Source organism: Chiroxiphia lanceolata, chromosome 2 (genome assembly GCF_009829145.1).
Source record: "Chiroxiphia lanceolata isolate bChiLan1 chromosome 2, bChiLan1.pri, whole genome shotgun sequence".
NCBI classification, from domain to species: domain Eukaryota; kingdom Metazoa; phylum Chordata; class Aves; order Passeriformes; family Pipridae; genus Chiroxiphia; species Chiroxiphia lanceolata.
In genome coordinates this window covers 68,489,115-68,506,725 of record NC_045638.1, presented here as the reverse complement: position 1 = coordinate 68,506,725, position 17,611 = coordinate 68,489,115, and the positions used below count along the sequence as shown (strand labels likewise).

Here is a 17,611-nt window from a genome sequence, read left to right as displayed (position 1 = left end):
GTATACACTTGCAATTACAGGTGCTCTATAAATCATCATCACTGTGAATCACAGACATAAATAAACAAGGTTGATGAAAGACCTTTTACTGCTATCAGTTACAACATAAAATGGGTTACACAGACAAGCTGTGACCTGTGAGATCAGATTGGTACCTACAGTTTTAATCTCTGTTCTTGGCTGTGGTAGAGAAAAATGGCTATCATTTATCACTAGCAAAGCATGCAGTAAGCAATAAGAATGTGTGAGCTCAACTACATTAAAGAGCAGCTGCTGTGCACATACATAAGCAGTGATGTACCATACATCTACTACAAACATTATGAATACATTGTGATTATGAACACAGATACATTATAGGTGACTTGAAACAGAAGAGTTCAGATAATTGCAATGGGAAAGTGTAATTGCGATGAGCAAGCATCATTAACTAATTTACTTAAATAATCAAGGGCCAACTAAAATTTCTCCACTACACTGTGGAGAAACCACACGCTATTCCAATTAAACCAAAGAAAAAAATGCAGGGGAACTATCCAAGTAATGGAAGAATTTGGCTACTTTCGTTTCCTCTTTCAGTACACTGTCCTGGCCATAAGGCTAATAATCCTGGTATACAGTTCAGGACAAACAGTGCATTGCTGCAAGCGGCCATATATTTACATTTTTCTTATTTTGAAAATAGAGACACTGCAGTGCTTCGGGTATGATCAGTACAGTACAGCCTATTTGCTTCACAGGTTATGGAATCCACACTGATGGCCTGATGTCTTAAGGAGCTCATCTGACAGTTTTGATGCATCTAATCACTGCCTTCTAGAGGAAGAAGGGAAATGAGTGCCAGCGACATGAATCTACCAGGCAATGGCTCTGTTAAGCCATCCTCTGTCTACTCTCTCATCCATGCATAGTGGCATGAAATCATGTACTTAATATGTAATGCATAGAGTTCAGAGGACAACTTCTCTTCCAGTTTAGATAAAACATTGCCAGACTCCACAATGCTTAATATTTCACGCAAAGCAACAGTTAATTGTCAAGATTCACTCTGATAAATAGTTGTAATTTTGAAAATTTCCTCCAAAACCAAAATATGCATTGATTTTGTTCAGAGATTGTTCATGCCTTCAACAGAGATTTTCAATTTGAAATAAATTCTTGAAATATCAAAAAAGCTAAATTACTGAAAGATAAGATCTGAAAGTTTTAGTGTTTGAATTCTTTCTATTGTAAGTCGAAAAGGAAATCTCATATCAAACTGCTATTCTATTAAGGAAAATATTAAAATGGTTTCAGACAATTATAATGACCAGTTCTGCTCACATCCTTTAGTTTAGCTGCAGCAGAGTTTTTCAGCATAAATTTGATCTTGTGCAAAGTCACAAAGAAGTCACCACTGTCAACATCTAACATACAGCATTTACACTGGTACTTCAGAACTCTGCTGAGCTGAGGCCTTCATGAATAGCCTTTGCCTTCACAACACTACAGATGTTGATCATTGCACCTACTTTTCCAAACAACAAAGATAAAAAAATATTGCCCAAGATTACTGTTGCTATTGCTATAAATTTTGCCTCAACTTTGTTACAGATAGCTGATCTTCAATTAGTCACACAAGCAAAACTCATCTGCTTTATATGCATACAGGCCACTACATTTTAATTACTAACACAAACAAGTAGAACTGATATCAACAAATTAACTGTTCTTTTAATCATAGAATCACAGAATGGTTTGGTTTGGAAGGAGACCTTGAAGATTATCCAGTTCCAACTCCCCCGCCATGGGCAGGGACACCTTTCACTAGACCAGGTTGCTCAGTGCTCCATCCAGCCTGGCCTTGAACACCTCCACAGTTAAGGCACCCACAACTTGCCTGGGCAACCTGTTCCAGTGCCTCATCACCCTCACAGTAAAGAATTTTTTCCTAGTATCTAATCTAAACCTACTCTCTTTCAATTTGCATCCATTCTTCCTTGTCCTGTCACTACATGCTCTTGTAAATAGTCTTGCTCCATCTGTCCTGTAAGTTCCCTTCAGGTGCTGGAAGGTCACCCCAGGGCCTTCTCTTTTCCAGGCTGCACAATTTTAATTCTCTCAGCCTGTCCTCATAGGAGAGGTGCTTCAACCCTTTGATCAACTTGTTGGCCCTCCTCTGGATTAGCTCTAACAGATCAATGTCCTTTCTGTGCGGGGGACCCCAGAGTTGGATGCAGCACTCCATGTGGGTTCTCACCGGAGCAGGGGGGCAGAATCACCTCCCTCGACCTGCTGGCCACACTGCTCTTCATGCAGCCCAGGATCCAATTGGCTTTCTGTCCAGATGCTGCACTCTGAGAACTAGTCTGTGATTAGTAACCTGAGAAACAGTGCCCAAGAGCCAGCTTCCACAGAATCATTAAGTTAGAACAGAAGTTCCTTTTGAAACTTTTCAGTTGTGAGTAGAAATGAATAGTAGCTGTCCGTAACAGCTGAGTAACAGATACCATGAGAATAGGGACCATAAATTAGGGGCCTGACTGAGACAGACCTAGTACATAACAAGGGCATTTCAGCATGCACTTCAGCAATATCGGGCTAAAGGACCTGGCAGTGGAGCTAGATGGTTATTAAAGAGAGTGATTTGAAGAATTCAGAAATGTCTATTTCTGAATTATGCAGTACCGTTTCAAGGTTCTGTCAAAGTTATGGGTGTTTTCCTATGTTGTTCTGAAATGAAAAGCAGAGTTGAGATAATAATGTTCAGTGAAGGATATTAATTTAAAACATGCACAGGGCTAAAGCATGCTATCAGCTGCTTTATGATACAGAGAAGTTTGTAAGGGAATAAAATAAGGAGAGCAGAAATATTTGATTTTAAGCTTGGTGTTTTCCCTTCAAATACAGCACTAAAGGGTATAGTTTATATTCTGTCACTGTTCTGATATTGAAAAATCTCATTTTCTTGTACTTCTGGGTGAAATGGGAGTAACTGCAGTGGTGCTGGGCATCCTACATAGTCACAAAGCTAGCACGACCAGCCCAAGACTGCTGTGGAGAAGCAACCCCAAAGCTGGAAATGTTTGGAGCAGTATTTGTCACCCGTTACACCACTTGATTCAGAAACATTTTTGGGGTCAACTTCAAGCTATTCTGCTGATACCCTCTAGTACAAGGCTAGTGTATCTTAGGATCCCAGTAAGAAAGGCACTCAGTCTCCATAAGCTATTGTGTAAAATACCATTTTCTGGAGCTAACCCAACAAAGAGAAAGAATACAAATAATCTTACACCCCTTCAGGTACTGGGAGCCCTGAGTTTTGCAGCATCAGACAGACCTCTGCTCAGGGCACGTATGGATCCTATCCACAGAAAAGTTCCCTGACATTTTGGTTTTGAGCCCTCTTCTAGAATTTTCTTAGAAAAAAAATATTGTATTCGTCATATCTGTTGTCAAACAACCACATGTTTACATGAGAGCTTGCTGCTCCTCTTTAAGAAAAAGAAAAGGCCACACAGGCGGTGTAATCAGCAACACAGCCCGCTGACTGCAGGCTCCTCTGTTACCATCACCCAGCTTGAAGGACAAGCTGTACTTGCACGACAGTGCAGCACAGCACTGGCCTATGCCTGCTCACGCTGGCACTCTACATGGATCACTAACTCTTTGATGCACAATAGTTTTCTCGTTAGGATTGTTACAATCCCAAAGGGAAAAAATCTTGCAGCTGCTTAAGGTTTTAGGCTTTGCTTCCCTGCTATGGGCATCGGATGGTGCTCTGTGACACTTTGGTAGCTCCTTAAGGTGAGCTCTGCCTATTATCAGACATGAGACACAGCAGCAAAGGATTGTTGCTGAAGGGTCCCTTTATTATCAAGCAATAGGGCCATGGGATTTGCAGACAGGCTATGCCCCAAGGTCAGGGGACTATAACGATGTAGAGTGCATCAGGCTTCTTTCTCCCAGCATCAACCACAGCATGGACAACACAGCTGCAAGCACAGGGGCAAGCATTCCTCCTGCTGTACAGGGAACAAGATGCTTATGGCTCTGTCTGGGATGTAGGATATGTCGCTGCTTCCCTTCTTTACATAGACGCCCCGGGACTTCATCAGATGATTTCTGTTTTCCATAGCAAGTGGCGGATGAGTATGTGCACAATACAAGTAAATCTCACATCTCACCTTGCAAAGCATTTGCCAAGAACACAGACTGTGTACTGTAACTCTGAATGAGTTCAACATCCGGGGAACATCTGCTTTTGAGGGCTTCTCTGGGATCATCATAGCTCTTCTTACACCAGCTTCACATGGTTGTCTCTGGGCTCTTCTACAGAATGGATTTTCAAGAACATTCTACTTACTAAGGTTCTACATTATTGTCCACCCTCATGCTCACTTTACATTTAATATAAGTGGTATGCAGTACAGCAAGAATCAGAAATTGTCTCATTGCACTCCATGTAACAAAATGGACTGCTTGATTGATCCTGCAAGCCAAGCAATATGAACCATTCCCAGTGACTGATGGTTTTTTCTTCCGGAAAATCACTTATTTCACTTTCCAGTTAAATTTCAGCTCTCAGATTTGATAATCTGCTATCATACAGGTAACTAGAAAAAGTTATTAATTTAGGCCTCTGTTCAGGAAGAAAACTTTAATGCTAAGCCTTAGAGCTAACTGATCTTAGAAAGTCAGTATATTTAAAAATACACAAAAGTTTGTATGAAAGCACAGCTCTAATACACATAGAGAAATAATAATTTTGCCCAATATAAAATATTTTTTATGTCAGTTTGTTTTCTTTTGTATAACTGAAAGGTTTAGTGCATGAAACCTAGTTAACCTTAATAGAGAACACTGGCAATTTACAAGAGCAAATTTGATCACTATATGGTTCTGAAAGGAAAATATAAAGTATTTTTCTAAAGAAGCATAGGGAATACTGATGCATTACAAATTAGTGTTATGTAGATATCATTCACAGAAGCAGCTTAAAGGGGAAACGTAGATTTTAAAGTATAGCAGGTGTGCATAAGCAACAGTTTAAAGAAATATGTCCATTGGAAGAAGCTACTTTCTTTTACATGTTTTAAATTACAGGTAAATATTATACATAGCCTCAGCTGACAAGTATACATGTAGCCCTATTTAAATGATACCAATTAACACTACATAATCAGTACAACCTGCACTATTAAGTTTAGATTAAGTGTTAGTAAAAAAAAAGTTATGAACATCTCAATATATCTTCTATCTTCTAGGACTCAGAACATTTTTCTAACTTTCCTAAAACATTTTAGAAAAGCAATTTAGTGTTTTAAAACTCTAATTTATTAAACAGTATTTCTTCCTTTATGTTTTTGCCCACATTTTGTCTGTGAAGGCAACAGAATAAATTATAGGTCTGGTTTTCTTCTACTTTTTCATTTGGGCAAGTGTAACATTGTAAAGGTAAGGGCATTTGGAAAAGTTAAGGAAGGGCAAAAGGAAAAACACAAAAAGATGAGAGGAAAACAGGTAGCAGATTACTGATTTGATTGCATCCTGATAACCTCCTTCAGTTATGGCCTTTTTTGAGTTTCTGGAAGGTGCTGCACAGAGATAATTCTTACCCTCAGACCATGTCTTCTATGCTTAGGAATACAGCCTCAGAAAAACTGGCCATGTTTACCTTTGGACTATGCTCACAAACTGTTGAAAAGAACAATCTGCCATGAGCCTGAGCTGCAGCAGTCATCAGGTCAGAGCTGTACTAACAACTGTACAGTAAAGATGACTAAACTGCATGGTAGTGTACATTTTCTGGCCCTTTTTAATGCACTGTCACAAGCCATGCAATACAGACTGTGTCTGTGACTGACCACTACCAGTAATATGTGATGCTATCTGTTAGGTGCTTGGGTGCACAGAGCTTTTTCATATTCGGCTACAGAGTTGTCCAAACTCACTGTTCACTGTGGACTTTCATGCAGAAGAAAATTAGGTAAGCTTCGACTTGAGTGCTAGTTTGGGTCTACGCTGAATATCCAGTACAGACAGAATAAATATAAAGTGATCTACCAAATATATGTGAAGAGTTGGTGGCTCAACCAAGACTTTCTTAGTCTTGTCTGTATGCCTTGCCCAACAATTCCTGAGCCCTGGACTAATGTGTTACTTCCTGACCATTTTTCTGATTCTACCCGTTCAGAAAAACACTGAAACTCACAATAAACTCCACATATTCTCAAATAATATTAAATTAATTTATTGGTATGATAATCAAAACACTCTGCAGCCAGGGGACTACTCATAACCCCAGGAATCATAGCCATGTGAAAGAAAAGAAGTCGTGTTCTTCACTGCTTTGCTACTTTAGGGCCATACAACAAGGTTGTGATGGGACCTTGCGGGTCACTGAGTCCAGGCAAGTCTCGCTGTCAAAGAGATTTCATAATCTTTTTTAGAAGCTTTCTGAACTCAAAAACTGCTCCCACAGCACATTTTCCAGGGTGTTATGCAGCTGTGCATCAAATTTGCTATGCAGAGGGACTTCCATTGTCACTCTGCGAGGAAGCTGACCTAAGAAGAGCCAGCGGCACATGTGGACCTGCTGTGTGATTGCTAATATGCTGATCTGGAAAAAGTTGCCGAATACTGAATGTGACCTGGTCAAGGTAACTCTGTGTCTCACCTGTTTGAATGGGTTTTTCTTTATGAATAGTGTGTTGTAATTCAATATGAGACTTAGAGAAGCAAGGCTGGGAAGCTGCAACAGTCCTCCATTAACTGCTTCTCATCTTATACTTACACATATTCTCAAGACTATCTTTTTTTTTATTACAAGTGAAGATGCTACTTGCAAGGGTGCAGGCCCAATAGCTTTTCAGGCCAAGATGAAAGCCTATGAATTAAAACACAGTAGAGGCCAAAAGATATTTCAAAGGGTTAAGAGAGAAGGCGACAGTGGTTTGATTTGTGGGCAGAGAGATCCGTGAACTGAAGCCTATGCAGAGCTTGCTGTGTAAGAGCTGGGAATAAACAGTGGTCCTCAAAGAGGAAAGCAGGAGCCAGTGCCTGCTCCCACAGCCCTTTAGCTGAAAAAGGTACCAAAGGTGGAAATTTCAACATTTGAAGCAAAACCTGCAAAAAGGAGAAAGAACTAAGGAGTTAGGAAAGATTCACAAGACAGAGACAGAGCCCTCTAATACTGTCTTTACCAGAGTCACAGAGGAAGCATCCTCACCAAGTCAGGAATTGCTCTGACTTCTCTGTCTTCCTAGAAATCATCAGTAAGACAGTGAATACTGCAAGAAGCCCTAATGAGTCCATTCAGGAAGGCTTCAGTTTCCTCTCAAGCACATAGAGGGAAGCTCAAAAGTAAATGATTAATGGCCCAAAGCTTTATTTGATCTGCAGCTACAATTAAAGTAGTGGCTGCTAAAGCTCACTGGCCTCTCCCAGGTACTAATCTATATTGGGCTGTTTCAAAGAGCTCCTGAGAAACTGGAGCTTAGATAACCTCATTAAAAGCTATTCGAGAGGCATTTCAGTTACATTAATGTACTGTATGACTACTGAGTATACCCATACTGCTCATATATAAAAATACGAGTAAGTCATCTGTCGGGTAGCCAAGGTTCTTCAGTTATGTCTAAATGGAATACAAATATTGGCATTTGGATATAAAGGATGGTCACTGACTGAAGATGAATTTAGTAAATAAATTCCATCCACACATTTGGCTAGACATGTCATCTTTCTATGAATGCACTTAAATGTTACACCTGTAACTACCAAATTCTAACATTCCTCATGACAAATACCATATGGAGAGACTGAGCAGTTAGAAAAACAGATTTGGGCAAAGGTAAGATTATTTTTATAAGCTACAGGCAGTTTTCACAAACAGCATTTACCTCTCTGAAAATATGTACTTATATAATGTTTCATCTACCTCAGTATCATTCCTAGACACTTTTACTGGAAATTAATAAAAACCAGCTCTGACACTGCCAAATGAAAGAACAGCTGTTATTTTCAATGCTGACAAAGAACAGCATAACACTTTTAAAATTGTGAAAAATTAAACAGCACCTAAAATTATTCAGTCATGGAGCACTAGGTCTATAAAGACAAGGGATGGCACCACCCTCACTGCCTTCCTGATGCAGTCTCATAATTTCTTTTGTGCTGGACCTACAGTTCATGGAGCTGTCTAGAAACCAAACTCAGAGGACCGACCCTGCCAGTAGCAACACTATGTTGCTGTTGTTGCAGCTGTTTTACTTTTCAGGTGGACTAGGTCCTTGACTTGTCTCACAACCACACAAATTATTCTGCCAGCAGAAGGGTGGCAGCAGCAATGAGTGGCTGGGAGCAGGACAGTCCTTGTCCACAGCAGGCCAGACCATGCTGAATGTAAACGGATGTGCAACGAGGGCATCAGGGACATGTATGTTCTTGGGGATCTGAGTCCTAGAACCATCATCTCATAGATGTCCTGAGGCAATGAGTCTCCTGACTCATTCCCTTATGTTTTATATTTAAATGTTTTACTATTGAATATATAATTTCCGTTCTTTTCAGAGCAGATTTTGAAACTATCAATTAGTATTGATTTAAGGTCTGAATAGTGTCAGCTACTTAAAATATAATTAGAGACAGAAATCAGAGTCCCGATACCCCTGAAGTAGAGAAATGTTTCTAAATTGTAATTTGAAGCAAAAGGAATTTTTTGCTTTGATGGAAAAATCTAATTTTTTTTCTTCCTTTATTGCTAAAAAGTGTGCAACTGGACTTTTTGCTTCCTCATAAAATATATAAACTTCAAAAGCTTTTTATTTAAAAATATTATCAAATCTGAAAATTTTAATTAAAATGTAGAATAGTCACACATTTAGAAATTGTTTTGAATAACATTAACCTTCTTACACTGCTCTAGGTTCTACATATATTGCAGCACAGGATTTCTTCAACATTTTTTAATAATCCCATCAAAACAATAGGATAAGGAGTATTTAAAGTTCCGCTTAAGCTAATGTTTAATTTCAGTGGTTGGAAACTATCTTGATTTATTTCAGAAATTCAAACTTCACATGAAAATATTTAAATAAATGTCCTCAAGTGAAGCGTTCCTTGTACAAAGCTGGAGTTCAGAAATTAAAGAAGAAGAACACAGAAGTACAGCATAACCTTCTGTCCCCCTGACCAGCATTTGCCCACACCTGCAGCTGTGACAGCTCCACTATGATAACTACCTGCTTACAACTCTGCTGCTGCCAGGACATGAAGCTTCTCCTACCTAAAAGGAAAAAAGTAGTGTGACATGGACAACGGATTAAACACAGGTAAAGTTTTTCAACTTCACATGTACCACTTACTTCCTATAGTAAATTCCTTTTGGGGGGTCAGAGGAAGTCACTTAAAAAATAAATATAAGAAAAATGGGAAGAAAAAATACAGCCCTTAAGACAGGCTGGATCACAAGAACTGCAAAAAACAATTCTGACATAAGACCCTCCTTGATATATCCAAATTTCAGATAACTCCTACATTTCAAGCACGCTGGAGAGCACCTCAAGAAGTACCACCACTGCCAAGGCACAGACAGTTTTGACAGAAGTCTCTTTAACTTGCTCTTATAGATCTGCAACAAGGGAAATCCCCAAATTTCCCATGCTGTCTCTTCTGGGGCATCACAATTCTGATATCTAACCTAAATCTCATGCTGAGGTTTCATCTGCTGTACTGCTTGCTCTTTTGTCTTCACTGTGGACTTTCAGAGCGCTCATGTGCCACACAGGCTATATTCCTGTTTGTTCATGCTAGGACAGCCATAAGCCTGGTGAATCATGCTCAGACTGAGGTTCACTATAACCTCCTGATTCTTCTTCATGGAGCTGCTCCCTACTTGGCTGTTCTCCATCCTACATTTCTGCAGCCACTGGCTTTGACCTTGCCTTTGTGCTTCAGGAGCATCCTGAGTCTCCAGAACATTTTTCTAGTTTGTCAAGATCATGTCTGAAATCTAATCTTGATCCCCGGCATATTCCCAGCCTTCTCAGCACCACAGTCGGCGTTACCCACAAATCCAGCAAGCGTGCTGCCTGTGTCATTAGCCATATCACAGGTGGAAAACTTCGACGGCACTGGATGAACCTCTGCGTTTATAAAGCTCTGCATTTCCACGGCTGGCAGCTGAGAACTGCTCAGACATGTAACCGTACAGCCCCGCATGGAGTTCCGCAACTAGTTGTCCCTTGCCTTGGACTTTATCGAAGTGCCACGGGAGTCAAATCCACGCTTAAATGAACTATAATCTCATTTTTCTCCCTCTTCGTTTATCAAAGAGGGACGTCGAACTTACAAAGCCGCCGCTGTCGCTTCTACACCCTTCCCTCACCCTCCGCGCGTTCCGCAGCGCTCCCTGCGCGGCCGCGGCCCCCGCCGGGGTCACCATGACGACCCGCCGCCGCTGGGGCCGCCGGGGCGGCGCGCCGGGGGTTGAGCCGCCGGGCTCCCAACCGGCCGCGGCCAACAGCCGCCGCCTACACCCACCGCCTATTTAGGGGCGCCGGGCGGGGGGCGGTCTCCGTGGCGCAGGGCGGCAGAACTGCCTCCGTGGGCCAGTGGCGAGCGGAGACAAGCTGAGGCACATCGGGCAGCGCGGTGCGGTGCGGGTTCCTTGGCAGCGGGGCGGACAGGAGGGAGGCAGGCAGGCATTGCCCGAGGCGTCACCAACTATTTGTGGTGGTTTAAAGGATTTTATTCCCCCTACCACAACTTAATTTTATTTTTGTGGGGTTTTTTTTCTCTCCTCCGAAAGGTACCGACGTCGGGGCGGCGATGCGTCGTACCGGTGAGAAGAGCCGGGCGGGGCGGCGGGAGTCGTGCCCCGCCGCCCTCCGCAGCACCGGCGGGCGGGCCGTGCTGGGGGTGCTGACGGAGAACCGGCAGCAGCGGCCCGGCGGCCAGGTGAGCCCCGCTGCTGTCGGCACAGCCTCCCTCCCTGCCCGCCGAGAGGCCGCAGTCCTCGCCGCGGGCCGGCGTGGGTGAGCTCCCCGTCCCGGTCAGGCCCCGGGGCTGGGGCCCTGCCGCCGGCAGGAGCGGTGCGCGCACCGGCTCTCGAGGCTGCAGGTGAAGGCCTGGGGATGACGGGGTGAGTAGGTGACTCAGGCTCCAGTTATAGAAGTGTGAGTTTCTCGAGAAGCCCTGCTCAGTCCTAACTTGCAGGCACTTCCTCGTGGAAGTACTCTTGAGTAAATAGTTCATCCTGGAAAAAAGGGAGACTTGAGCATTTACCACCTGTAGTGTAGCGGGTAGTTTAAGGAAGGGCTGTTCACTGATGCTTACGCAAAGGTTCCACTGCTGTGTACTGGCCATATTCCCTTCAAGGTGCCAGAGCCTTCAAGAAGCTCAAGTTCCTGGCAGGTTGTCTGTCTGGCTTTTCTGTTCCTTGGGTTCTCCTGGGGTCTGCTGGTGTGGCAGGGAAAATGTTACCGTGCTGACTTACAGGATCTAACATAGCAGCTAGTACATGTACACAAACTCTTCTTGGTTGTGACTCTATAAAGCCCCTAACTCAGTTTGTGGCTTACTGGTAGTAGACAATGTGAAGGACTGTAGCCTGGTCACACTGTAGCCTGTAGTCCTAGGGATTGCGATGCTTAAGCGCAAAAGTTCAGCCTTCAATTTTTCAACTCTGCTTGAAGTGCCTTGTTGCAAGTGAAGTCCTTCATAAGTCTGTGGCAATGCCTAAGCACTTCTGTTATGTTAACTTGCTGCACTTGCAGCTGCTCCTTGCCAGAATTGAATGTGGAGCAGACTCTGCATTTTCCAGCCCCATTAGAACCAAGCAGCACCCTTATTCTCTTTGGTGTTAGGCACTGAATGTGGAGCTGCTTTCCCCCCCCCATTCCTAATTTTCACTATACCTCACCCTTTCTGTGAGGAATTTGTCATAGCAAGACAGCAACAGGTGGTACTTCTGAAGCACCAGTTGTAGCTGGTGGCTTTTTCCATGAACTTTTATGTTATTGGTGTCTGTTAGGCAAGGAAAGTGGTTTTCTTTCTGAAAACAAGTGGCACTTGCTGTTTTCTCCCTGAGTTGCCCTTCCACAGCTTATATTGTGTGCTCTGCTTCAGGGTGCTGCTGTTACCAAGCGCTTCCCTGGCTCTGAAAACACCATCCCTTCATCTGGAAAAGATGAAGTGCCCAGCTGCTTGTTCAATGCTGCATCGAAGCAAGGGTTTGCTATCTACATAGATGACCCAGAAGATAAGGAAAACTACAGCTACCAAGTGTCTGAAGAGCTGGAATCAAGCCAGTGTGACCTGAATACTAGTGCAATGACATCCAGTATTCACCTGCTACTGGATCTGAGTTCAGGTAACTCCTGTTACTACTCAGATGGTATCCATAGTGCAACTACACATAGGGTGGCTATGAACTGTGAGGCTGGTAAAGTAGTGAATAGCTTATATTACATAAATAACACTTCAAGATAACTTTGTTTGTGTCTACATGAGGCACAACACTTCTGAGTTAAAATAGGAAGGTGCAGGAGGAGGTGAAGGAAGAGGTTACTTACACAAATGTCTTGCTGCTTCCTATTACCTGTTAGGATCTCCTATGGTAGTGGACACATCCTTCCAGTCCCAGCCTGAGGATCACATGGAAGATGTCATAACTCTGACTGTGGAAGAGTATGCAGAAGACATCCATCAGTACCTCCGAGAGGCTGAAGTGAGTGGCTTGTAAGAAGCTTACAGGTATTTGTGGTCCCTGTGATGGGCTACATATTGCAGAGATGTATGGCTGTATGGCTGCCCTGGGATAACCCAAGGCTGCCACTGAACTACAGAGGAGAGAAAGCAAATAGTAAAAGTCGTCTCTGAAGGCAGTATATAGTCAGTGATAAGATCTTTCAGGATTATTGTGTTCCTGAAATTTCCTGTGATTGGAGCATCTCAACTCTTTGGAATGAAGGATTCTTGCAGATGGGAATAGAACGCTGAAAAAAATACTAAAGCAGTTTGATATGATCCCACTGACAGCTATCTTGCTATAGAAGCAGTTTTTCCTACCTTTGTGTCAGAGTAGTGAAGTGCAGGCTCCTAATAGAAGAGGGGGGGAAAAATGTCACTTGTTCATTTTCAGGTCCGTCTGAATGATTTAATTGTTTGATGGCAAAGGCTCTCTGTAGTCCAGGAAGTCTTTTACTGTTCTGCTGCTAATACAGTAGCTTCTATCTCTTCAGTGTAGAAATACCACTTTCTAGAGATGGCACTAGCTGGTAATTATTACAACTAGCACTATAATTGTACGTAGTAGTAATTGTTATTAACAGTGGAACACTGCTGCTCATTTTAGTGTAAGTGTAAAGAATGTCAACCAGCTCAGAAATCCATAGTTCTCTTTGAGGTGAACATCCTGATTCAACTCTTTCCAAACAGCTAAGATTCAGGCCCAAGCCCTATTACATGAAGAAGCAGCCAGATATCACAACAGGAATGCGTGCCATCTTGGTAGACTGGCTGGTGGAAGTAGGGGAGGAGTATAAACTTCGGACAGAGACTTTGTACTTGGCGGTGAACTTCCTGGACAGGTTTCTTTCCTGCATGTCTGTTCTCAGAGGGAAGCTGCAGCTTGTCGGAACAGCAGCGATTCTTCTGGCTGCGTAAGTATTTCATCTCCTGAAATCTTGGTGAGGTAAAACTTATTTTTGGACTCAGTCTCACAGAAAAGGAAGGAAAGAAGCTTGCAGTAGTAGGTAGTTTCTCATGATGTCTCAAGATTAGCAACTTCAACTACGTTGGCGCTAGCAAAATTAAAGATTTAATGTTCGATGTGAGGAACTGTAGTGGGGAAACCTAGTAACCATAACAGCAGGAGTGAAAACACTACTGTGTTAGACTCCTAGCCTGTAGGGCTGCAATAGATTGACAGTTGCAATCTGCAATTAGCCTTCAACTGCTTTAAGTAGACAGGGTAAGCAACATGGGCTTTTGTCTGGAGTGTGTTGTGTTACTGAGACATTCCTACTGAAAGTTTGCTATTAAGAGCTAATGTGAGTGTGTTTCTATCTAGACTGATGACTTGGAGTTCCTCTAAGCATATTTGCCCAAATTTGAAGCTAAATTGTTAGTTAGCCTGGAGGAACAACTAAAATTAGAGCTCTACACAAGTCTTAGTAATGTCATATGGTCATCCTGACACAGGTCCAGCAGAAAACTTTCTTTTGCTATAAATTTCAAGCTGACAAATGTGGCTTCTCTATCCCTTTTTCAGGAAGTATGAAGAGATCTACCCACCAGAAGTGGATGAATTTGTCTATATAACAGATGATACCTACACAAAGAAGCAGCTGCTAAGAATGGAGCACCTGCTTCTCAAAGTGCTTGGTTTTGATTTAACAGCCCCAACCATCAACCAGTTCCTCCTTCAGTATATTCAGAGGCATGGAGTCTGTATGAGGACAGAGAACTTTGCAAGGGTAAGAACTGTCTGCCTCTTGGGACTGAGGAGGGAGAAGGGATACTTGAAGGAGCTGCAACAGGCCTAAAAACTGGATGTTTTGTAGTCTGTGGCTTGTGCTGAGATTTTTGGATAAATGTGTCATCGAAGTCCTAGGTTTGGCCTATCTGTCTGAACAGGCAGTTATGTGGTAGAACTCTGGTTGTTTTTTCAACAGTGCTTGTGTAGCAAGTCTGTCCTGGATTTGGTGCTACTGCATATTGCTACACAATGACACAGAATGTCTGCATAGCTGCATTGGACTTGCATGGAGTAGGCAACCCTGCTTAGAAATGGCAGGCTTACAGTAAAATGCCTGACCCGTTGCTTCTCTGTAAAGGGTATAGGGATGTACTGTGACTCTACTTCAGCAGAGCCCAGATTCTGCTTCTTAGAGCTGTCCATTTCTTTGTGATCTCCGGGTAAGGTCCACCTATGCAAATGAGCCTTAGAGGATAGGAAGAGTGTGTCTTTGTTATTTTTATGAAGCTCAAATTTTCTAAGTCTCTATCTGTAAAATTATGTCAGAGCTGATGATGGGACCAGAACTTCAGAAGACTGTAGATTTTTTTCAGGCTTTGGCAAAACTTGGTCTTTCTGTCCGCCCTGAAACATGCTAGAGGATCTTCTGTGAGATCAACAGGACTAGAATGCTAGTTTTTCTCTCTAGACATGTAACTCATGCTTTTTTTACACGATACTGAGACCATTGCCAAACTTTAGTGCTTGCTGTATTGGACTGATTGTACCAGCGATGCTTATTCTTGAAAAACTTAGGGTTTTCTTGTTCAGTATCTTGCAGAGCTGAGTCTTCTTCAAGCTGATCCTTTTCTGAAGTACCTTCCTTCACAAATTGCTGCAGCAGCCTACTGTCTAGCAAACTATACAGTGAACAGATCTTTCTGGGTAAGGACAACTGTATGTTAATAACTAGATCAAGCACTTTGTTATTTTATGTTTCATTAGAACTGAGCTGAGAAGTAGGAGGAGTAGCTGCAAAGTACATTGTTATAAAGGCTGAAAACCTAGGATGAGTAGCTGCACCCAAGTTGATGCGACTACCTGATAAGTTAAGTAAACCTGAAATATCGTGCCTCTTCACTGAAATGAGAGGGACTTCCCTGTTTTGCTCATTTACATCAAGCCTGTACCTATGGCCTTGCTAATCCCCAAAACTCCTTCCCCAGAGACAACACAGGGGCTTTCTGGGAAGTAGAGGAGAACTGAATGTGTCTATTTGAGTAATTACCCTGAGTGGCTTCTTTAATGCAAGTCTTGATAGGCTTTCCACCTGTGTGTTGGAGAAATAGCTTTAGAAAAGAGCAGGATCCAGAAGAGACGTAATGGATGGCACATGCTTAGAGCAGAAGGAGCTTGTCAGATCTCATGGAAACAAGGAAGACCTAGAGTGAAGCTTATGGCAGAGTACACTTGAATCTTCTTCCTGCCTAAAGAACCTAGAGCGAGCACTGATGTAGTGAAAATGGTTTCTGATTCCATAGGAAATGCATCTTCTAGATGACTGACTGCAATAGAGTAACACTATTTTTTCTTTTTTCTCATCTGACCAGCCAGAAACACTTGCTGTGTTCACTGGGTATTCATTAAGTGAGATAGTACCTTGCCTGAGTGATCTGCATAAAGCATGCCTTGATGCTCCCCATTGCCAGCTGCAAGCTATTAAGCAGAAGTATAAGCACACAAAGTAAGTAACCACTAAGCCAGTGTTGTGTAACTTGTAGACTTATAAGCACTGGATGACTCTGGTTTAGCAGCTTGGGCTGTAGCTGCTGTAGCTCACAAGCTTTGCATAGTGGTCAGCTTCTAGTTCTGAAGCAGAAGCCTCTGTCAACCTCGTGAGGAGAACTTTTCTGAACAGAAAAGTAACTAATCTATGAGTACACAGATGCATGGGATAACAATTCTTTCTGTGCTATTGCAGGATGATTCTTCTCTTCTCCAGTGCATTGCACAAGCAGGTGATAGCTTTAGATATGCCAGCTAAGCATCTGTAGTAACTGTATTTCTATTCCAGGTACCTGCAGGTGTCTCTTCTGGAGCTCCCAGCAGTTCTTCCTCTACAGTAGAGACTGTGGATTCTGGACTTGAAGATTATTTTGTCCCAATCAACAAAGCTGGTCTAACATTTCATAGAGCACTGCAGGTCATGTGTCTGTAACCATAGTGATCAGAATGGTTTTAAGCTTATATTTTTTAATGAGATGCCTTTTTTAAAGAGAATATTAGACTATAGCTCTTAACATAACTGACAGCACTTTTAATAAATGTCTTATTGCACTCTACTTCTGTGAATCTTCTGACTCCAGATAATATCTGCAGTAACAGTAAGTGGAATGAATTGTGGAGTGGTTTTTTGTGTGTTGTTTGTGGTGGGTTTTGTTGGGATATTTTGGTGGTTTTTTGGTTTTCTTTTTTTACTAAATCACTGTAAGCAGGATTTATAAGATGGCTGGAGTGGATAAAGAATGGCTTGAACCAACACAATGTGACATCTCCATAGACACAGGTTATTTCCTGCAGTCTTATTTGTTTCCTCCTCTTCTATAAAACAAGATCACATAGCCATGAACAGAAGCTATTTTCTGCAACTTTTTTACCATATCAGACTGAAAACATCCACTGAACTCTGAACATCTTTATAGAAGATCATCAGTGTTGGGGTAAAAGTCAGACTTCCCTTTATGGAGGCAAAATAGGGAGATTGCTCTGCAGGGAGCTGGAGGAAGGGAGACTGGCTGGCAGAGCTTTTGGAAAACTTCAAGCACTGGTGGATAGACTGCAGTAGAGAGCAATGCTAAAAGCTGTGAGGTACTTGGAACAGTAGTACTGGGACAATGGAATTGAGCTACATGGCTCCTGAGTCATACTTGTGGTATGGGGTAATCTTATAGCATAGCTGTCTGAGATGACCACTCATGCCACTAGAACACTGCTGAATATGTCAAGGGAGGGTGATGGGACAGAACTAACTATCTTAGCCTGAGCTGCTACACTGTCTTATGTCCCACTGTCAGTTATTTGTTAAGTAATGTTTAAAAAAAAAAAACCAAAACAGAAAACCCCCCAAAACAAAAACCCCACACACTACCTTGTGTACTATTAAACATA

At 42.3% G+C, this 17,611-nt stretch overlaps 1 protein-coding gene across 4 annotated transcripts; it reads left to right on the top strand.

The window, feature by feature from the left end:
* Positions 1–10,584: 10,584 nt before the first annotated feature.
* CCNA1 (cyclin A1) lies at positions 10,585–16,785 on the top strand. Of its 4 annotated transcripts, none has more exons than XM_032679138.1 (9): positions 10,585–10,681; positions 10,793–10,941; positions 12,112–12,355; positions 12,591–12,712; positions 13,423–13,646; positions 14,258–14,462; positions 15,275–15,388; positions 16,054–16,187; positions 16,518–16,785. In XM_032679138.1, the coding sequence occupies exons 2-9, from the start codon at positions 10,813–10,815 to the stop codon at positions 16,567–16,569; spliced, it is 1,224 nt and encodes a 407-aa protein (XP_032535029.1). In that variant the 5' UTR covers positions 10,585–10,681; positions 10,793–10,812; the 3' UTR covers positions 16,570–16,785. The 4 variants fall into 4 exon arrangements, with proteins under 4 accessions (XP_032535029.1, XP_032535028.1, XP_032535027.1 ...); XM_032679137.1 differs by having other exon boundaries at positions 10,585–10,685; XM_032679136.1 differs by having other exon boundaries at positions 10,585–10,688; positions 10,788–10,941.
* The last annotated feature ends 826 nt before the right edge of the window (positions 16,786–17,611 follow it).